The sequence below is a fragment of the Dipteris shenzhenensis genome, chromosome 19 (assembly GCF_047967505.1).
Source record: "Dipteris shenzhenensis isolate YYH24624 ecotype China chromosome 19, Dip_SZ_1.0, whole genome shotgun sequence".
Classification (NCBI taxonomy): domain Eukaryota; kingdom Viridiplantae; phylum Streptophyta; class Polypodiopsida; order Gleicheniales; family Dipteridaceae; genus Dipteris; species Dipteris shenzhenensis.
The window spans coordinates 35,564,580-35,585,453 of record NC_141614.1 but is presented as its reverse complement, the minus strand read 5'-3'; the positions used below and the strand labels follow the sequence as shown (position 1 = coordinate 35,585,453).

The window sequence follows — 20,874 nt, the reverse complement described above, 5'->3', positions numbered from 1 at the left end:
GAGACATGATGCTAGATAGGTAAGTGAATCCTTGGCAAGCATGTTACTTTTAATTTTCTCAAGCTTATGTGGACTATGTTGTTTGTTTAAAACACTCTATTGGATGGGTGCTTCAAATAACTTTATGTTTTATGTCGTGTCATACTCCATAACTTTGTTTTTGCATTCCTCTTCAAGAGGTGGCTCTAGATTTATACATTTTGTGTCGCAAGATGAGTGTACCAAAACTATATGAAGAAAGAGCTATGCAAGTGGAAGAGAGGTTGTTTTCACTAAAAAGCAATATTTAGACTCATCTGCTATGCAAATCGGAATGGAGCATGGGATGGCAAGATTCCACTGAGGCAAAGTATGGAGAAGAGCAAATTGTTTTTACAATTGCTCTGTTATGCATTTTGCAAGGAGGGTGGAGTTATTTTAGGCAGATCCATAGATGTTGGAGAGAAGCCAGGTATACATGTTATGGATGTGGATTATAACCAAAAGGTGATGAATTTGATATTGGGTCACAGAGGCTAGTCATCATTTTCATTCGATAGGAATGTGCTTATGTAAAAAGCCTCGTTTTTATAGATGGTTTGTTTAAATGTAAAGTAAGAGGAGGTCAGAGTAAATCTTCTAAGAGAGGATTTCCTAAGTTTGGTGATCCAATTAAGGACGTTAAATTTTGGTGGATGAAATTGATTTTTTTTAATTGAAAATATCTTTGGGCTTTGAATACGAGAGCTAATACAAAATGACAATTACAATAATGAATTGGCTTGTTATGTTGAGTGTATGGCTAGGCACATGATCAAGCACGGTGGGAAAAATGCTAGGAAGCAAAAATTGAAGAGGAAAAGAGATCGTTGCCTTTATGTTGATGATATTGTAAGCCATTTTTACACCTCCATCAATGAACCACTGGATGTTTTTTCAATGGATGCCTTTAATTTCCTTTGTTTTTCATGTCTTCACTTTCCTGTAACTTTACTGTGGACCAAATTTGGGTTGTGGTGATTTCTCTTTTGTGATATTCCTATTGAGAAGAATTGAACCATTTATGTGGATGATACTGCTATTTGGAAAACCAGATGGAAAGTTGTTGTCATTACTTGGAATCACGATATGTTGTGATATTTTGTATCATACATGTCCTTTTGGAATTTTGTATGATATACTAAAAGCCACTAGTTATATGTAAAGAATTTAACTACTTATGTGGATACATTGCTCTTTTCAAAACTAAACAAAAAGTTGTTGTTACTTTGCATCATTACTCTTGGTGCAAAACCCTTCTAATGTACGCATGCCACATTAGTCTCTCGCATAGCAAGAGATTTGTGTTCCGAAGTGTTTCCACTACCATTAGCTTGAAGCCAGATAATCTTGGAGCTCTTAGGAGGCTATGGTTGAGTAATGAAGCAAAATAAGATATTCTCTATTCAAGAAATGTTGTAATATTTTGTATCATTCTTGCTTTGTTGTAATGTTTTGTAGCTGGTATCACTCCTTTATATCTTTCAAATTATGTTTTGCAGTAGTAAAGTTGTGTTGTAGGAGGTCTAACTGTATAATATGATTAATCTTATCTCGTGGGATCAACTTGGGTGGTGCATCCATGTTGTACTGAAAGGGATACCGTGGCTAGCAAGCCATGTTCATATACGTGCATACTATACTATATCTACTCCCCTCCCTACTAGTCTCGTCTAGATGACTCTAGTGCCAGCCTCCGTAGTCTCCAATAAACTCATACATATTTTTTTGGAAAGGGATTTTTTAAAGTTTTGTATTATGGGAGCATAGCCACTAGTTATATATTTTGACATATAACTAGTCACACAAAGCTACACATTTTGCATTGTTCAAATTACATTGTCCTATATTGATTGATCGAGGAAAACATACAACTCATACATGTTCTTATAAATTGGGGTATTTTATAGTTTTGTACATAGTACAATGGAGGCATATCCATTTCTTGAATGTTTTGACATTGTGTATCATGCATATCAAGAGGAAAACATACAACTCATACATGTTCTTATAAATTGGGGTATTTTATAGTTTTGTACATAGTACAATGGAGGCATATCCATTTCTTGAATGTTTTGACATTGTGTATCGTGCATATCAAGAGCTTCAAGTTATGTAGTGTTGTTTGGAGGCATTGTTCAAGTTATGACAAAGTAGAGCAAGAGCAAAAACTTAAACTCATAAGATCCTTTTTAAATGCAATTTTACTCCCCTCCATCATATACTAGTTATATGTTTGACATTACCTGACGTGCATAGCTAGCCACTAGCTATACATTTTGAGGATTAAAAACTCACTAAACTTGCAAAACTCACAAAATGTCAAAACCTGAGACGAGGGAGGACAAATACCCTTACATTTAATTATTTTATTTATTCAAACTTTAATAGTCTCATCTAGCATCTAGCTCTATTGAAATGACAAGCTCCATTCCTTGACATATTTGCATCTAGCTACATTTATTTAACTATCAAACCCAAAGTTTTATAGTGGGCAACCCCTAACTCAAAAAAAGAGTTGAATGCTATCATTTTATCAAATTTTTAAAAAAGAAAAAGGACCATCCTAGTGTTCACAAAAAATCGGTAAACTGTATACAATGAAATTTCAAGTTTTTGAATTTACCTGAGAGATTTATATGTGCAATTTTTGACATTCATAATTTTTTTCATATTTTAGTTATTTGGAACCTCAAAAGTGCTTGGAAAAACCTATAAGGCAAAAAGTTGAACATGTCTCTATCTACAAACATAAAGGTCTGAGGTTAATCTCCACCTTTCAATTGAGCCACTTTCATACATACGAAGTGGTCCCCCGATTTCAACCTACTTGATTTCAAAAAACCTAATTAGATTAACCCACCCACAATTAAATTTAAATCTATGTAGTGCCTAAATCAATGCCCACGATTAAAATGTTCACCCTGGGGTAATCATTGAACCCTTTCCTCCCTAGTCGTACTTTCTTAGTTGGAAAGTGCTCGGAATTGCCAAATCCTGAGCACTTTTCTCCCTACAAAGTGCTCCTCCGGCCCATTCCCCTATATGTTAGCTTCCAACACTCTCGATCTAACACCCGTCATGATGTGAAATCGACACACACCATCACGTCTAATTAAATCTAACTCAATCCAATGCCTAAATCACCATCCACAATTAAAATTGTCACCCAGGGTTAATCATTGAACCCCTTTCTTTGGGAAATGGGTTGTAGTCACATTTTTCTTATCAAAACATCCATGACCAGTCCCCCAACTACCAATTCTATATGCTTTTCTATTGCTCAGAATTGCTAGATACCGAGCAATTTCCTCCTGCTAAACTATTTCTCTGAAAAACATGTGGGAAGGAACACTAAGTTAGAATTGTATATACAAAGAGTTGAAGGAGGTTCGAGTTTTCAAATTCAAGCTGTGAAATTTTTAAAATTCTCCAAAAAAATCAAATTTTAGTTATATTTTGGCCTTTAAGCAGATGACAATGTTACCTTTTCGCGCTTACCATATCCTTGTAGGAAAAACCAAGGTATCTCTATCTGGACCTTCCTATAGGTTAGAGAATTGTATACAAGGAGCAACACAAAGGGGGAGGAGGAGAATGGCATCCCACAAATGTTGTATGAGATTTTAGGGTTGGACCTTCTTCAGGAGGAGGAGGTAAAGAGAATGAGAATTAGCAATTTGAGAGATTTATGTGTGCAATTTTAAAATTCTCAAAAAAAATCAAAATTCAATCAAGTTTTAGTTATATTTTGACCTTTAAATCTAAGCCTTTGACAGTGCTACCTTTACAAGAAACTCCATGTGCACCATCCTAATAGGTGCCCACAACATTGGAAAAGTGGATATTTGTATTAATCAGAGACACGTGATGCCAGATCAACACAAGGTTCCTAAGAGATTCAGTGTGATTGCTCAATTATGCTAAAGAATATGAGGCCGATTAATCGAAGCTTCTGGGTGCCTCTCGACTCTATTTCCTCTACACGCTTATATATCCCCTTCCTCTCTCTCTCTCTCACTTTGCGCCCCTCCCGACTACCTCTCTCTCTCTCTCTCTCTCTCTCTCTCTCTCTCTCTCTCTCTCTCTCTCTCTCTCTCTCTCTCTCTCTCCCCCGCCCCTTCTCTCTCTCTCTCTCTCCCCCCCCCCTCTAAGCAGCCCGAGGGAGGCAATTAGGAATTGTGGGTGAAGATGGATAAAGAAGGCAGAGAAGGCCAAATTAATTAAATTTGGCCTTAGGTTGATTGAGAATGAATGAGGGGGGGGGGGGGGGGGGGGGGGGGGATGACACACTAACTATTAATTAAAAGGAGCTGAGAAGTGAATAGGAGCAATTAGGGACCCCCAAATTAAATTTGAGGCCCTATTAATTAATTTGTGCACCGGGGGGGGAGAGGGGGTGGGGGAAGTGCAGTAGGGACGGGGGGGGGGGCATGTTGTGCCACATGGTGGAAGATGTTGGAGTGATCTAGAGACTTCAGAGGGACAATTTAATTAGCATACAGGATATCATGCATGGGCTTCATGGTTCGTTTCCTACACAACGTGCTTGACAACAATGAAGAGCTCTATGTGGATCAGAGTGCAGTTGCTAGGATGGAGGGCATGCATGCAACGGAAGATGAAGGCCAAAGCTATGGTTGGGCATCGTAGTTTGGTGGAATCAAAAGAGGAGGAGGAGGAAGCCGATTTCAAGCACATGTCAAAGAAGATGAAGCGTGCAGTTGGAAAGGCCAGGTAGGAGTGAGTTCGAGTGTTTGAGTGTTTTGTGTGAGGAGGGTCCCTAATCGATGTTTGATTGTTGTGTGGTTGCAGGATGAAAACCAGGAGGCAAAGGTCATCGAGGTCAGGTGCGAAGAAGACAACAGAAGCAAAAGTGTTCGAGTTGAGTGTCACAATAGGAATAGGGGTTGGCAACATCAATTTGATTGCACTTAGCCACATCGAGAGATTTCTAGAGTAGGCATGCATGTCGAGATTTTGCACAATGGAGACGGGAGGTGCGATGTCTCATCCCCACCTCCAAATGATGGTTCAAATATCTGATATGAGTACTTACGCGGTGAACATGCACACTTTCCACAAGATGTTAGGGTATTGTTGAAAGGATTACGGGCGCCACATTTTAAAAGCATTTGTAAGAATGTGAGTTCCCAAGATTTGCAAGCAGGCGTAGAGCCGTACATGAGATACGGTCTAGACAAAATCAAGAATCACATGTGCCTCACTAGTGCGAACATTTTCGATTGTTCCTTCATGTACAGGAAGTTGAAGTTGGGTTGTAGGTTGGGAATGCCATTTAGTAGATGTGCGTTGAGGATGCTGTAGTCCGGCTAGTATTATCCTTCTGCTGCTTGGGTGATTCCTTTGCAGGGGAGAGGAATGGATGCAAGGAGAATGCAATGCATGTGGGAAGCCATGATTTTGTCGAGTGCTTTGACGGGCAGTGATGTGAGTTTGATCTTTTTTAGTTGCTACAAGGCTCCAACCACTCAGCTACAGATTGATCAAAATATAAAGAGGGTCCTTCATGCACCGAGATACTTTGATGTTGGCAGAGAATCCAAGTCCGCGTGGGCCTATTGATGTTCCGTTGGCAAGTAAGTGTAGGTGCAAAAGAGAAGTTTCTTTTGTGCAATGAAATCCCATTGATAGCGAATTGTAGTGAGAGCATTGCTCCTATTTATCACCACCTTGGAAAGGAGCCAGTTGCTGATGTAAGTGAAAGTACAAGTAGTACTTGTGCCCATATGCCCCCTTATTTGTCGTTGGTGACGAAATCCAAAATCGGAATACAAATAGCATGAAGAGAATGGTGAACAAACTCTATGGCTATGTACAAGGGGAATTGCTCACGGAACCTGCAAATCATCGAGAACAACATGAAAACTATACACAAGAATATGCACGATCTTTCAAAACTCACAAACGAAAAAGATGACAAGCACGCTAGGTGCAATCTCCCCCCATAGGAATGGCGCTCATCTTCCACTTCCTATGTATTTGATTGATTCAATAATTTCGAGCAACAACTGATACAAGCTCATGTCCATCTCCTCCATGCACGAACTGCAGATAAGCCACACACAACCTTTCCAAGATAACTTGCCTTTTCTAGAAATAGAGTTTGCTTTTCTCACTTTAGATAATATGCTTAGGCTAAGCCTCTAATGTTCCAAAAATTAAAATATGTACATGAGCATCTCTAATTTCAAAAACTAGGGTTTTTGAAGTAAGCCTTATTTATTCCCTACATCATTGGTTGCGCTTTACGTGCACAAAAATGCTTGCCGCCAATAGCCATCGCCCGATTAGTTACTCTTCCCCTGAATTCACAACATCCATCAATATTGTAGCATAAGAGACCTTGGAATCAATCACCAATATTATTCAATCTTTCAACATTTAAATGATGCAAAATCAACAAATCATAGATGGATGGTGCACACATACACACACTGCTACACATGCATAAAATCATACCAATGGTGTACATATTGCTACACATACTGTCATCGCGTAAGTGGTGCACACACTGCTACACACTCATATGGCATAGTCATATATCCAGCCATGCGTACGAATGGTGCACACATTGCTACACATACCGTCGCTCGTCACGTAAGTGGTGCACACACTACTACACACTCATACGAACAACGAGCACACACTGCATCAGTTGTGCAACAAAATGCTAGATCCCACAACTAAATACTGAAAGATTTAAAAAAATAATGGGATAATCCCAATTCTCATAACACTTTGTGTTTGGCATGCCCAAAACCAAGGTTTCTCTATGTGGGCCGTTGTATACAAGGAGCAGCACCAAAAAAAAAAAAAAAAAGAACCAAAATGCTTGGCAACTCCTAAGTATATTCTTATTCTAAGATCGAACAACTTAGAGCATGCCACATGGCTTCGTAGGATTTTAGAGTTTCATAAGACGCTCTAGTGCTGGCCAAGTAAAAACTTTTGAGAATTTTAAAATTTCACACAAAATCTTGTCATCCTCCTCCTCTGTATATTCAATTAGGAAGACGACTCCAACCCTAAAATCTCATAGAGACATTCCTAAGAAGCCATTCTCCCCCTCCCCCTCTGTTTACTTGGCAAGCACTAGAGCGTTGTACGAAACTCTAAAATCCTAGGAAGCAATGTGGCACCATTGTAAGCCCTTAGATCTTAGAATATGCTTAGGAGCTGTGTGGTACAAATGTTAGTGAAGTTTTAGGTTTTATATGGTGGCTAGATTTAAACAAAAACTCTCCCTAAAAGATGTAGGAAAAACTCACCCTACATATATGCTGCGCAGGAGAGTTGGATAAAAAGAGAAGGGAAGCAAAAACATAAACGAGCTTGGAAGAAAATGGCTTCCCAGAAATGCCTGTACGAGATTTTAGGGTTGGAGCCTTCTTCCACAATCGAAGAAATCCGGTCTGCGTACCGTAAACTAGCTCTGAAATGGCACCCTGATAAGATCCAACAGTCCGGTGCTTCCCCTCAAGCTTGCCAGGACGCTACCATCCATTTCCAAGAAATCGGTCGCGCTTATGAAGTCTTGGCTGATCCTTCTGAACGCGCCTGGTACGATTCCCATCGCTCCCAGATCCTTTCCTCCTCTTCTTCCCCTTCTGCTGCCCCCCCCCATTTCGATTTCAACCTTTGGCCTTTCTTCTCCCCCTCTGTCTTCTCCGGCTATGGCGACTCTGGGAAAGGTTTTTACTCTGTCTACAAGGACGTTTTCCTCAAATTGCACCTGCAGGAACAGGCCTTTGCTCGTGCCTACGGCCTCTCTTCCGTCGGCGATCCCCCCGACATGGGAGGCCTTGGCTCTCCGTACCCTCAGGTTTCCAAGTTCTATAACCACTGGCTGGGGTTTAGCACCGTCAAGGATTTTTCTTGGTGTGACGAGTACAGGACGACGGTGGCGCCCAATCGCAAGGTGAGACGTCTCATGGAAGAGGAAAATAAGAAGATTCGATCGAGGGCACGGAAGGAGTTCAATGATGCAGTTCGACGACTTGCAGCCTTCGTAAAAAAGCGAGATAAACGGGTTCTGGAACGGCAGCTGGAAATTCAACGTCTTGAGAAAGAGAAAGAACAGATGTTGAATCTCAGGCGTCAAAAAGAAGAGGCGGAGAGGCTACTAAAGGCCAAGCAGTATAAGGAGGCGGAATGGACCAAGGTTTCTGATGGTGAACAAGATGACAAATCTGACATTGATGATAGTATGGGAAGCTACGATTGGGGCAGAAAAGAAGCGAAGAGCAGTAGACAGGATAAACAAGAGGAATACTATTGTATCATTTGCAGCAAGAAGTTTAAATCAGACAAGCAGTGGAGGAATCATGAGAAATCGAAGAAACACATAGAACAGGTTGCTTCTTTGAAGGAATCGTTTCAAGATGTTGAAACTGTGTCTCTATCCCCAACACTACAAGAGGATTCATCAGCAGAAGAGAGAGATGAAAAGGTTTTGGAGGACTCCAGTGGAAGGGAAACAGCTAGTATTTTGCACAAGGATGTAAACGGAAATACCTTGGGCGTGGTAACATCGAGAACTGAGAAGAAAGAAGTTTTAAGTACACAAGATTGTAGTTCTAGTGATGTGGATGGTGAGGATGATGAATCAAGCAGCCTATCAGCTATGCTCAACTCTTACACCAATAGGCGGCAGAAACGGTCAAGTGAAAGGAATTCTGGTTCTGATAGCGAACAATATGCCAATGTACTAGAAACAGGCAAAGAGGGAGAAGAAGAAGACAAAATTCTTGCAGCAATGATAAAATCTCACCAGAATAGGCAGCAGGAGGATGTTGTTGGAAGAGATGCATCTGTTAGAGAAGAGGATTTTTTAGATGTAACTGGGGAAGTCAATGAAGAGATTGATGATGGTTTAGATAAACGTAAATTGAAGGCAAGGGTCCGAACAGAAAGAAAACAAGCCGCCAGCTTAGGGAGATATGAAAGGCTTAGTGAAGCGTTGTCTTTACAAAAACAAGTGGATAGGATGGTACTCGATTGTGATGATCTTGGGATAGATGAAGTTGCACATGTTGTGAAAGAAGAGCCACAGGATGAATCTAAACTGTCTGAGTCTTCTACATCCCACGACAGTGCATCCTTAAAAGATGCGCTTGATGCAAAATCTGGGCCAGCTGCCAATAAAAAAGAAAGTAGGAAGTTTAAAGGCAATAAGGTGACCAATAATGCGATAGCTCAAAGGGATCAAGCAACAAGTCTGATGAAAGGGAAAAAGATGAAGGTGTGTTTCACAGGCTTGTACAGTGTATTTGTTTACTGGTTTCCTTGCCGAGTCATTGTTATTGCAATGTGTCTCTGGAAGTGAATAACCTTTGTATTTCTGTAACATTGCAGGGGGCCTCTAAAAATTTGTCAAACACATGCGAGACTTGTGGTGAAGATTTTGAGACTAGGTGAGGCTTTTCTTTGGGGATGTTTGCACGATTGTGTCCCTTTTTCATAGCTTTCTACCCCTTTTGCCAGTTTGACCATGCATGACAGCTCTTACATGTTGTCCAACTCCTCCTGTGCTCTAAAATGATTGCGCTTTTGCATTTGAATCTGATGATGTCAGCTGTGGAAGTGCACACATGGAAATGCATTTGTAGCATTAGATGGAACATGGTCCACCACTGATTGTTTTTCTTCTTCAAATAGTTTTGCTCTTGAATGCTACATTCATGATTTTTCTAGTTCTCTACTTTATATCACTAATTTTTCAAGGGGCATTTTCCAGGAATCAGCTGTTCAAGCATATTAGCACGACCAAGCATGCTGTGCTAAGGGGGAAATAAGGCTTGAAGAAATGGTGTGTGAGCTAGCTGCCTGTCTGGATTATGTTCCTGATTGAGGAAACAGTTTATGGCAGGTTTCTGCTGTGATTAGATGAAGAAAGAAAGAAGTGACATTGATGAATGGGAAGCCTTTATACATTGTGCTGCTTTATGTGAGAAAGCAAGCTCATCAGCAATTGTGTTTAGCCATGACCTTGTAACAGATCCTGACGGTTTACTGAATTGTTGTACTCCGTTTTCATACATGGCAATCTGTACTTCAAGGGTCAAATGGATTTTAACATCAGCTTTATCCTTATAGACAGACTTCAACTTCAATTCACCAGCACAACATCAACACCAACTTTAAGACCAACATCGGCAAAGTTGCATTTTGTTCTGCTGCGATTGTTAGGGGAGAGCAATTTGTTCCTAAAAGCAGTTCCAACATATGAGTGCTTTGATAATATTTGGTGACCCAGCATTTTGGGTGACATTCCTTTATCACTACCAATGGTGCTGATTTCCAAAGCCATACTTTCTGAAGTTTGTCTTCTTCGCAGCCAACATTATGGTCCTGATTTGAGATTGATCGGTATATTAGCTATGGACTGAAGCTGTCCACATATGTACTTTGTCCAGATATGTACTAAGTGATGTCTTACCATTTTCCACACTTGGAATATGACAGGGGAGAGCCTTTCATGTAATGCTAGAGTCACATGAGAGAGACCCACTTTGTAAACAAGATGGGTCTGAAAGTCCGACAGAATCTTCTGCCAAGCCCTCAGCGTTTATAAGACAGATGTCTAATGATATTATTCATCGAAAGAAACCAAATCAGTGACGGCTTTTATTGTATATGGTCACTTATGTTATGGGAATCCGGACACAGTTCTCAAGGAATTTTCAATGCTCCTTGTGGATTGAGTAGATCAAAGGTGGATTTTCTTCAGGAACCTTATATCAACCTTCAGTCATGCATAGCGATATCCAGTCATTCACTTTGGATGATTCTCCAAATCAGTAAATGTTGTTTTGAAGTTAAGGTAAATCTTGTCGACCCATTTGCGGCACTGGAGCTATTTGTTTAAATTAAGATACGATGAACCCTGGTGGAGAAAGGACTCTCCTCTGGTAAATTGCATCTGGATTTGTAAGTAAAGTTTGTATTATCTGATATAGCAATTTCAAAGTGAACCTCCTATTGTGGTTTGTTCACTTAACTGTAGGGTTGATGCTATGATTGCCAAAACTAGGCATCATTTGATGTGTATTGGTCATATAATGTTAAAGGTGTCAACAATTGCTGTTGGGGAGCATGATGACTGTGGTTAGCTTCTACGGCTTCAGCCGAGTGAAGGATTTTCAAAAAATGGGCTCTCACAAGGCCATGTGTCTCTTATGAACCTGGAGTTTTTTGTGTTTCTCCTGTGTTCGCGTAAATAGAATCGCCCTGTTGCTGTCTGTTTTATATTCAAAATTTGTTTTTCCCATGTTAGTGTGAATTGAATTGCAGCGTTGCTGTGTCTTTGTTGTTTATTCCTATGAGTATATTAGAGTATCCAGTATGAATTCAAAAATCCGTTGTCCATTGAAGGTGGAGCCCTTGGAGGTGCATTATATGTTATATTTGTGTGTGCATCACATATTTGCTGTTCAGGTTTATGTCTCTTGATTGATGTTTTGAGCCCTCATTTGTTGGTTGGTGTAGGCATCTTTAGTCTCATGTGTTCGAGCATTTTGTCAGGTAGCACTGTGGAGTCGTGATCCTCTCAGGTTGTCTGGTTCTTTTCATCCACTGAGTTGTTATTTTCCTTGAGTTTTCGGGTGTCCACCATCGGGCCGTTACTGTCTTTGGCGGCCTCCTTGCGCATGGATGAAAAACCACACTATCTCTTGAAGGTGTTGTTGCCTGGTTGCAAATCATAAACACAGAACAGTTTGGGAAAGGGCAGTATTAGGAAGGATGTGAAAACATGATATTTCTCTGTAAAGAGGAGCAATTTCCTAGAGTTGTATCACAATGATATATCTGAATTCAATTCACTCGGTGTTTAGTCCTGATGATATTAAACTGTTCAAACAATTTATTTTGTTATTGTTTTTTTTAAACTGGACCAAAGGTTTTCTTACAGCAACTGAGGAGGTCCAAGAGGTCCAAGATTGGGGGGCAGCCCTAGGTTTTAGGTGGGTTTCGGCAGCAGAGGTACGTTGGATGTTAGGTGGGCATGGGCTTTGTTTTTTTTTGGGCAAAAAAAAGTAGTGTACTTATTAATTTATATCATGTCATACATCCAAAAAAGATAGAACCAGAAGTGTCTGTTGTGGCTAGCATAGCCCTTTCATCCTGAGGATCAACAAAAGTATATACTCCTACAGCAAACATCTCAAGGATGAAATGAGAAGTTGACAGGTATCTTCCTGAGCATCTGAGGCAGCAGCTGCTGAGGTGTTTGAAGAGTGTCCCTGGGCAACAGCACTGTCAGAAGAATGACCATGAGCAGCAAAGAGGCCCTGTAGAGGGTCAATAGACATGGATGACAGTAGGGATAGGAGTGTTCTGTGTAGAAGAGCTAGAGCTATGGATCTGAGTTTTGGCTCCTAGAGAGGCAGCTTGTTTGGAAGGGAGATGGAGAGGCTCCCAAAGTTAGAGGTAACCTATATGGAACCAGCAGCAGCAAAAGTAGAGGGAACTTTACTTGTAGAGGCATGAGGTGTTGGACTTGGGGAAGAGGGAAGAAGTTTACCAATAGTGGCAAATCTTCTTTGAAGAAAAGGAGGAATCTTTGCATGATCATCTGAAATAAATCAAGAAAGCTTGTGTCTAGCAATATTTGTAGTTAACCTTTGATGTTCAAGATTATATGCACTAATGATGAAGTCAATTCTTCTTTTTTCTTGTTCCACTATGTAGCAAACATAGCAGCAGTAGAAAGATCTTTATGATTAAATTGGAAATTATTCTTAGATATCCAAATGAACCAGAGTGCATGGGTCCTTATTATAAACCAAGGCTCATGCCTTATCTTACAAGCATCTCCTAATAGAATACCTTTCTAATTAACAGGTTCACCACATTCTATCTGGATAAATTTCCATACTTTCTTGGCATGAGGACAAGCAATAAATAGGTAGAAGACATCTTCAACAAGGTTTATGCATCTCATACACTTGCCATCCCCTTTGCCAATGCTAAGTCCTCTCGAATTAAACCAAATAGATTTATGAAGTATTAGCCATGCAAGCCGGCATTTTCTCAGGCACACTCTAAGTCCAAATTCTGTGGAACCTATGGTACCATTTGATTCTATCATCATTCAACTTTCATCTCCTGTTAAGAGTTCTGAATAGATCCTCCATATTAGTAGTAAGAGTTGGGAAGGGTAATAAGTAGGAGCATCCCACTCAGTTAAACTCCTTGTTTATGCACAGTATTGAACCTCCCTTCCAAGTCACCTCTCCTTGCCAGAGTTCCAATCTTGCTATAATCAGTCCTTGCTGTTGGTTGGATAGAGAGAACTCTCTTCTAATTTCAAGCCATGATTCCCATCTAATATGTTCTCTACTTCACAGTTAACCCCGCTCCTCTGTCAAAGTAGCAAATCTAAAAATGGAGGAGACCTAGATAGAATGAATTAACATGAAGTTAACTTTACTAATGAAGAGCGTATAGGCTTTGATCTCTTCAAAAGCTCCCCAAATGGACTTCCACAGGGGACTCCCCTTGGATTTACAAGGTTCAGGGTTAAAAAGAGCATAAACAAAGGGATATTTTTTCCAATTGGGTGCCCTGCAAGGTCTAATGTAGTTCATATTTCTCAAGAGCAGCTGTGCCCGATCCTCCTCAAGATGAAGAGCAGCACATCAAACCCCATTGGTATCCCCAATAGTCTAAAGACTATACCTTTTTGTAGCTTCATGCATCCTAGCTGTTGGAGGATCCCCTAATCTTCCCCACTAAGTGTAGCATACCCTGTTTTGGAGTGGTTAATACATGAACTTGAGGCTTGACAGAACACCTCAGGGCAATCCATTACACAAATGACATCTTGATCAGTGTTTCTAGGACTCAGAGTAGTGTCATTAGCAAATTGTTGGCATAGCAATTGTTTACCATTACTAAGTTCAATCCCTTTCAGAGCCCCCTCCTATATCTGACTTCTAAGGAGCCAACCTAGAGAGTTTGCAGCAGTTGCAAATAAAAGAGGACCTAGAGGACAGCCTTGTCTGATTGATCTCTTGAGAAAAAACGAGTCACTCATAATGCCATTAACATTGACTCTAGCAGTAGCATTAGTAAGTAATAGCTTGACACTAGAAACAAATGAGGGACCCATACCCATATGCTGTAGAGATTGTATGATAAATTCCCATTCCAACCTGTCATAAGCTTTATCAAAGTCCACCTTAAGAAAATATATATCATGTTTAGTCTCTTTAGCATACTCGCACCCTTCCCAGATATTGATGATAGCTTCCAAAAGGTGGCATATTCCATGTTAACATCCTCTTCAAATTCTTTTGACCAACCAGCCTCTATGACCATGTTATCCTCTTGATTGACAGCGACTTCCTTCTCCAAACTTTCTTCTTGCTCCTTGAGTGGATCAAAGAAATTTGTGTTGACTGTTTCTGTCTATTTGTTGTCTTTTTCACTCCTCTTGTTAGAAACCTATCTAGTAGACTAGACCTTAGAAGTAGGATTCTTGCATGGGCATTTTAGCAGAGCAGCAGATTGCCCTGGTCCTAGAGAGCACGCTCGACCAAACTCTCTTTAGCAGGCAAGGCCTTGGTGGCCAACCATGTCCTACTTACCATAGCTTGGTACATAGCTCATATTGGTCATTGCATGGGACAGCTTATGCGCTTGGTGCACAATTTCTTTTGGGTAGGATTGGATGGCATTTGGAACACTCGAGCTAGGGTGGCATGGTAGACAATGATTATGCCACAAGCCCAAGGAGGCGTTGCCAAAAATTTTAGTCAGCACTTCATTCATTATAGTTTTTCATGCCACTTTTTATAACCCCATCTATAGAGACCTCCCTCTTGCTTGCATATATTTTGTTGAACAACTTCGATCTTGGTGAATAGTTTCTAAAAAGAAGAAAAAATAATGGTAAAAGCTTCTTTGTATATTGATTTTTGGCCTACCCTGGGGTAGGTCTAATTTAAGATCTTCGTTTTTTAGAAGCGAAATTCAAATTGGCTTTTTGAAATTGGTTCTAGGTATTTTTTGTGACATGATTGGATTACATTTTTGGGCAGAGAAGTGTAATTAGGTAGAAATGTAGTTAGGGAGAGGGGGAAGGGAAAGGTTAGGGATAGAGAGGGGTAGAGAGAGAGAGGGGGGATGGATAGAGAAAGATAGCGGAGAGGATAAATAGAGAGAGGGGGGCGAATGAATAGAAAGAGGGGGAGAGAGAGAGAGGACAGGAGAGAGGGGGTTGAGGAATTAGATAAGGACAGTTAGAGAGAGGGGGGTAGATAGAAAGAGGGGGGATGAATAGAGAGAAAAAAAGAGAAAGAGGGGAAAATGGAGAGAGAGAGAGAGGGGGGGGATGAGGAATTAGATAAGGAGAGAGGGGATGAGTAGAGAGAGTGGTGAAAAGAAGTTAAAAAGGGGGAGGGGGGGTCCAAAAGGGTACAAAGTATTGAAAAGTATTTGCATGGATACAAAAGGGGGAAAAGGGATTGTGTGTGTGTGTGTGTGTGTGTGTGTGAGATTAAAAAAAAGTAATCTATCTCAAAGAGTTGGGAGAGTTTTGCTAGGAGTGAAGTGTGGTTCAATTGAGGCTAATACAAACATCCTAGAAAGTTTGTATAAGTTATTGAAGCATTGTCCAAGAAAACCTACAAACTATATGCAATGAACCTACATCATTTTCATTTTTACTTGTTAAAAATAATTTCTCAAATTTATAAAATTTGACAAATTTTAGGCTATATTTTAGCTCAAAAGTTTGTAAATTCTCAAGGAAAAACCTTCAAAAATGTGAAATCGCAAGTTTTGTGATTTGTTGAGAAAAATGTTTTATGTGAACATTGGATTGAAGGGCAAAATGTGGATCTAAATGGGTGATGGGAATGTGAGGCTATGTTGTATGTGAGAACGGAGAAAGGGAGGATGAAAAAAAATTCGTGTCCGAGGTTGATCTTCAAATGATTTGAGGGAAGATGGGTGATGGTCAAATAATGTATAAACAAACAAGGTTGGCAAGAGGTAATTGTTTTGCTAAAGCTCACAAAATGCATAATTGCACAAAAAGATTGAGCTTTGACAAGTCGTAGCAAGCATTACTTTTATTGAACAGGGGAGTTTGCATACTTGCCACCATCCAACAAGAAAAACATGGTAAGAGCAAACTTAAACTTAGTTGCAAAGACAGGTGTCATAAACACCTCTCCCTTGTTATCAGGGTCACAATAAAAATAAAAGCTTTGGGAGAAAATTCTCAAATTATGCACAAACAAAAAAGGTTTATATCTTTATTGTAATTTGAAAAAACGGGAGAAATTTCTCAAATTTTACAAAAAAACAAGTTGAATGATGAATATCATTCATAAGGCCTACCCGATATCGAAAAAGAAGACGAATTGAATGTGCAGCATGGAAAAAGGCGCAGAAAGTTGAGAGAGAGAGAGAGAGAGAGAGAGAGAGAGAGATGAGAAAATATGTGTGCCTCAGGATCTATGGAGCACTCTAAGGTAGATGGAACCTATGCGGAAACATAATGAAGAGAGTGCTCATGACATGTACCTCAAGTCAATTAGGTTCCAAGATAGATTAGCTTGGACTCATAAATAGAATCTTGAGTGTATGTGCATTTTTCTCCACTTGTACTCAACAATACATGATGGGCCTCATGATGGGCCTCTTATATAGAGGGTGCCCTTTGAATAGTCAACATCTGTGGGATCCTCTCATCCACATCTCTCCTTGTGGATATCCTCAATCCACATCTCCACATCCTAGGGTGGCTACTTTGATTCTTTCCTATACCATAACTTAGCCTCTAATTATGTGCTCATGGCACCACAACTCTTAACAAGAGAGGAGGGAGAGAGGAGGACAAAGAGAGGGAGGGAGAGAGGGAGAAAGAGAGAGAGAGAGAGGATTTGACTGGAAGAAATAAGCAATGAGAAACTTCGACCAATAAAAAAGTGGCAATAATCCTAAGCGTTGGTGTGGCTCCACGCGGCGTGAATCCCACAAAAAAATGAGCTTTTTGAAATGCCCATGGACTTCACTTAAGCCTCCATATATGGCAGGCCAAAAAGGTTTATACCTTTGATGTAATTTGAAAAATGGGGAAATTTCTCAAATTCCACAAAAAAAAGGTTTGTATCTTTGCTGTAATTTGAAAAATGGGAGAAATTTCTCAAATTATGCAAAATAAAAAGGTTTATACCTTTGTTGTAATTTGAAAATAAAATCTTAACTAACTTATATAGCTCGATGTATGAGTATAAAAAAAGTGAGCCTTTGGGGCCAGAGTGTAGGATGAAGTGAATTAGTTAGGAATCAATATGGAGGGGATATTTAAAGGAAAGGTGCAATGGAAAAAGGAGGTTAATGAATTAAATATGTAACTATAAGGAGAATTATGAAGGGAGGTATTTCTACAACAAGAGAGGGGGAGCAAGGTTGAAGAGAACAATAAACATAAGCATTTCCAAATAGTCAAAAAGAAAAGGGAGAATGAGCTTTATGAAAACAAGGTGGCAAAGCCACATAGGCCCTTCTAGAAGAGATAGCTATGTCTAAGTTCTTGTTTTTTAAAATTATGTGCATATAAACGCAATAAACTGTGTCCATCCAGTAGGTAGATGATGTTCCTCTAATAGCTTCACTCTTGGGAATGTTTGTCCAAATGTGATTAAAGACGCTTCCATACATTGTCATGGGAACTTCAATGTGCATATGTAAATTGTATTTACTCATAAGCGAGAGGAGTTTCATTGAATGAGAATTTCGTTTGTGCATATCAATGTTAAAATCACCAATGAGGATTTTTTCCTTTCTTTTATGATTATTCTTTGCAAGCACGCATTCTAGGAGGGTCAGAAGAGATTGTGTATTGATAATGGGGGGCTTGTAGATGGCTGCAATCATGTAATGAATCTCAAATTTTGATATGGGACCTTCTATGATTTCTATTCCATTTTGATTCATATATGGCATGGCATTGGAGAATGCACTCTTATGTAGGAGAACACATGAACCATTTGAGGAGTAGCTTTTATTGCATGGAACGTATTAGGCATGAATGTTCCTATTTTTTTTGTATGTGTTTCTTGTAAGCAGATGACATCTAATTCTATCAAGTGATGTGTTCATTGTATGTCAATGTTGTATTTTTTTAAGGACCTTGTGTTCAAAGATTGAATGTTTATGTTGAAATTTTGATTTTTTAATGTATGCTCTCTAATTGTTTTCCATCATTTTGAATTGCTAAGTCTTTCCATTTCTTCTTGGACATCTTTGTGAACATGCAAGTTCTCATTTTCTAGAGGTTCCAACAAGTAAAGATAAGGCTGTGTATGCTAAGCCATGACCACGTGCCTTCTTGAGAGGGAAGGCCACTCCCTCCATTGTGAGGCCTTGGGATTTGTGAATTGTCCTTGCTCTTCTGCTGGTTGGATAGGAAAATGCATCTCTTATGAGAATACTAGATTTAGATGGCCCTATTTGAACTGCCTTTGCAATTCGAAAGATAAGTATCCAGTCATGGTTTATGTGGGTTTGTGTGCACGTCCTTGTTAGCTTTCCTGGTGCTCCTCCCTACATGTAAATGTAAGAAGTGTGTACAAACAATATCCTTTCCCTTGAATGTTGACATTTTTTTGAAGACTCCATCGGCACCATTCACAAGGCCATCTTCTTGGTCAATGTTCCTAGAGAAAAGTTATACAAGCATACCCTCTTTAATCTCTATTATTGTCTTAAGCCCATCTATTGCTTTGGGGTCTACCAATATTTTCTAGCTATTTAATGGTGTTTTGCTGAAGTGATCAATTGTCTTAATTGTGTATGTTTTGCCTTGCATTGGTTGGAGCACAGATTCATTAAGTTTGTTCATTTGCAAGTTTGTGTAGAAGAGGTGTAGGAGAGTGTGGTCTTTACGAAGAGCACGAAAGCATTTAGTGTTTATGTAGTCAATTTTTTCTTGTGTATGTGCACAAGTTCTAAATGAGTTTAAAGCCGTCATGAACACATTGTCATTGTTTCATGGAGTAGATAGCACTCTATTTTATTCCTCTAATATGTGTTTGCCATGGACTCTAAAGTATCTTCATTTAGTTTAGAGACCCAAGCATCTTTACTGGTTTTACTTGATAGAAAACCCCACAACAAATGACAACGATGTCACCAAAGTGGTCATCGCAGCTCCTTTTCAATGAACACATGCGGAGGTCTACAAAGCTGAGAGTTATTTTGCCTACTCTTAGTAATTAGACTTGCTTTGACATATTGGTTCAGCAATGTATCTAGTTTTTCTCATGGGAGAGATGTAAGGTTTTTGCTATGAATGGGCAAGTACATTGTGGAATGAATGGTAGTTCCTCGGTAGTTCCATTTATGTTGTATGCAACCTTGTCAGTGTAGGCAAGCATTAGGACTATTGGCAAGTTGTGTCAAGGTTTTGTATGATTTGGTTATAATATATAATTAGTCCTTAAACAATAAGATATGTCTTCCCTGTTCTAGCTCCACTAGTAAGGAAGATGTTGATTTTTTTGTTTGGGTGAATTCTTTTTCATAACAAGTCATCAAAAATGTCTCTCTGCTCATAGTTTAGGCTTCTCATTTATTTGAAGTACTCCTCATTGGACAATAGTATTACTTTTTTCATTGGCACTAAAAAGGTATCATTCCTTATGGATTTCTTTGAAGGGGGGGAACATAAGTGAAGAGAGAGGATAATGAAATAAAATTTGGAGATAGAGAGGGAGAGAGACAGAGAGACAGAGAAAAAGAGGATAGGGATAGGTTATAGAGTAGTAAGGGGGGAGAAAAAAGGGGGGGGAGCGGATAGAGAGAGAGAGAGAGAGACAGAGAGACAGAGAGAGACAGAGAGACAGAGAGAGGGAGAGAGGGAGAGAAATGTGGTGAGAGGAGGGGCGGGCAACATAAATAGAGAGAGAGTGAAAGGAGAGAATAATTGGAGAGAGCAGGTAGGGAGAGGGTTGTAGTAGTAGTTAGAGAGAGAGAGAGAGAGAGAGAGAGAGAGGGCAGGGGTGGGTAAGGTTAGAGAGAGAGGATAAAGAGAGGGAGTGGGTACTAAATAGAAAGGGTGAGATTAGAGAGAGGGGGGGGTAAATGGAGAGAGAGGGGATAATTAGGGAGGAGAGGATGATATAGAGTCAAAGAGGGGAGGAGGGTGGGAAAGAGGAGAGAAAAAGGAGTGAGGGTAGAGGTAGGGTGTGAAGGGCGAGAATTAAGAAAAGAAAGGGAAGGGGGAGTGAAAGTAGAATGTGTGCGTGTGTGTGTGTTACCCAAATAAAATAAAAGGAATCTATCCCAGAAGAACTGGAGAATTGTGCTGGAAGTGAAATGTGGTTCAAATTAAGGGTAAGTTTGTATAAGTGATTGAAGGGCAAGATGTGCATCTAAAGAGCTGACATGAATGTGGTTGAGGCCATATTGTATGTGAGAAAAAATTTGGGTCCGAGGTACAAACATGAAGTTGATCTTCAAATGATCTGAGGAAAGGTTTAAATCTTTTAAGTGAGGTACAAAGATAGGTGGTGCTAAAGGTTATAGCTAGGAATGTAAGTTTAGGTTTGTAGAGAAGGGATATAAGTGGTGAGGTGTATCTCCAACTAAAGGAGAAGGAGTCAAAAGTTTGGATAGTGTCAGAACAAGGAGTCAAAAGTTTGGATAGTGTCAGAACAAGGGATATAAGTGGTGAAGTGTATCTCCAACTAAAGGAGAAGGAGTCAAAAGTTTGGATAGTGTCAGAACAAGCAGTGTGTCTCTATAAAGAGATCCAGGGGAAGTTTTGGTTAGGATTTTGTTAGCATATAGAACATGAAAGCACTTCAAATTCTT

The 20,874-nt window shown here is 39.8% G+C and overlaps 1 protein-coding gene across 2 annotated transcripts; it reads left to right on the top strand.

Annotated features, from left to right (window-relative positions):
* Positions 1–7,358: 7,358 nt before the first annotated feature.
* LOC147890397 (DNAJ heat shock N-terminal domain-containing protein) lies at positions 7,359–11,266 on the top strand. Of its 2 annotated transcripts, XR_015542741.1 has the most exons (4): positions 7,359–9,283; positions 9,397–9,455; positions 9,779–10,305; positions 10,507–11,266. XR_015542741.1 is itself a non-coding variant. In XM_087390694.1 (3 exons), exons 1-3 carry the CDS (start codon positions 7,385–7,387, stop codon positions 9,834–9,836), a joined length of 2,016 nt encoding a protein of 671 aa, XP_087246820.1. In that variant the 5' UTR covers positions 7,359–7,384; the 3' UTR covers positions 9,837–11,266. The 2 variants fall into 2 exon arrangements, 1 of the variants encoding a protein (XP_087246820.1); XM_087390694.1 differs by having other exon boundaries at positions 9,779–11,266.
* Positions 11,267–20,874: the final 9,608 nt, after the last annotated feature.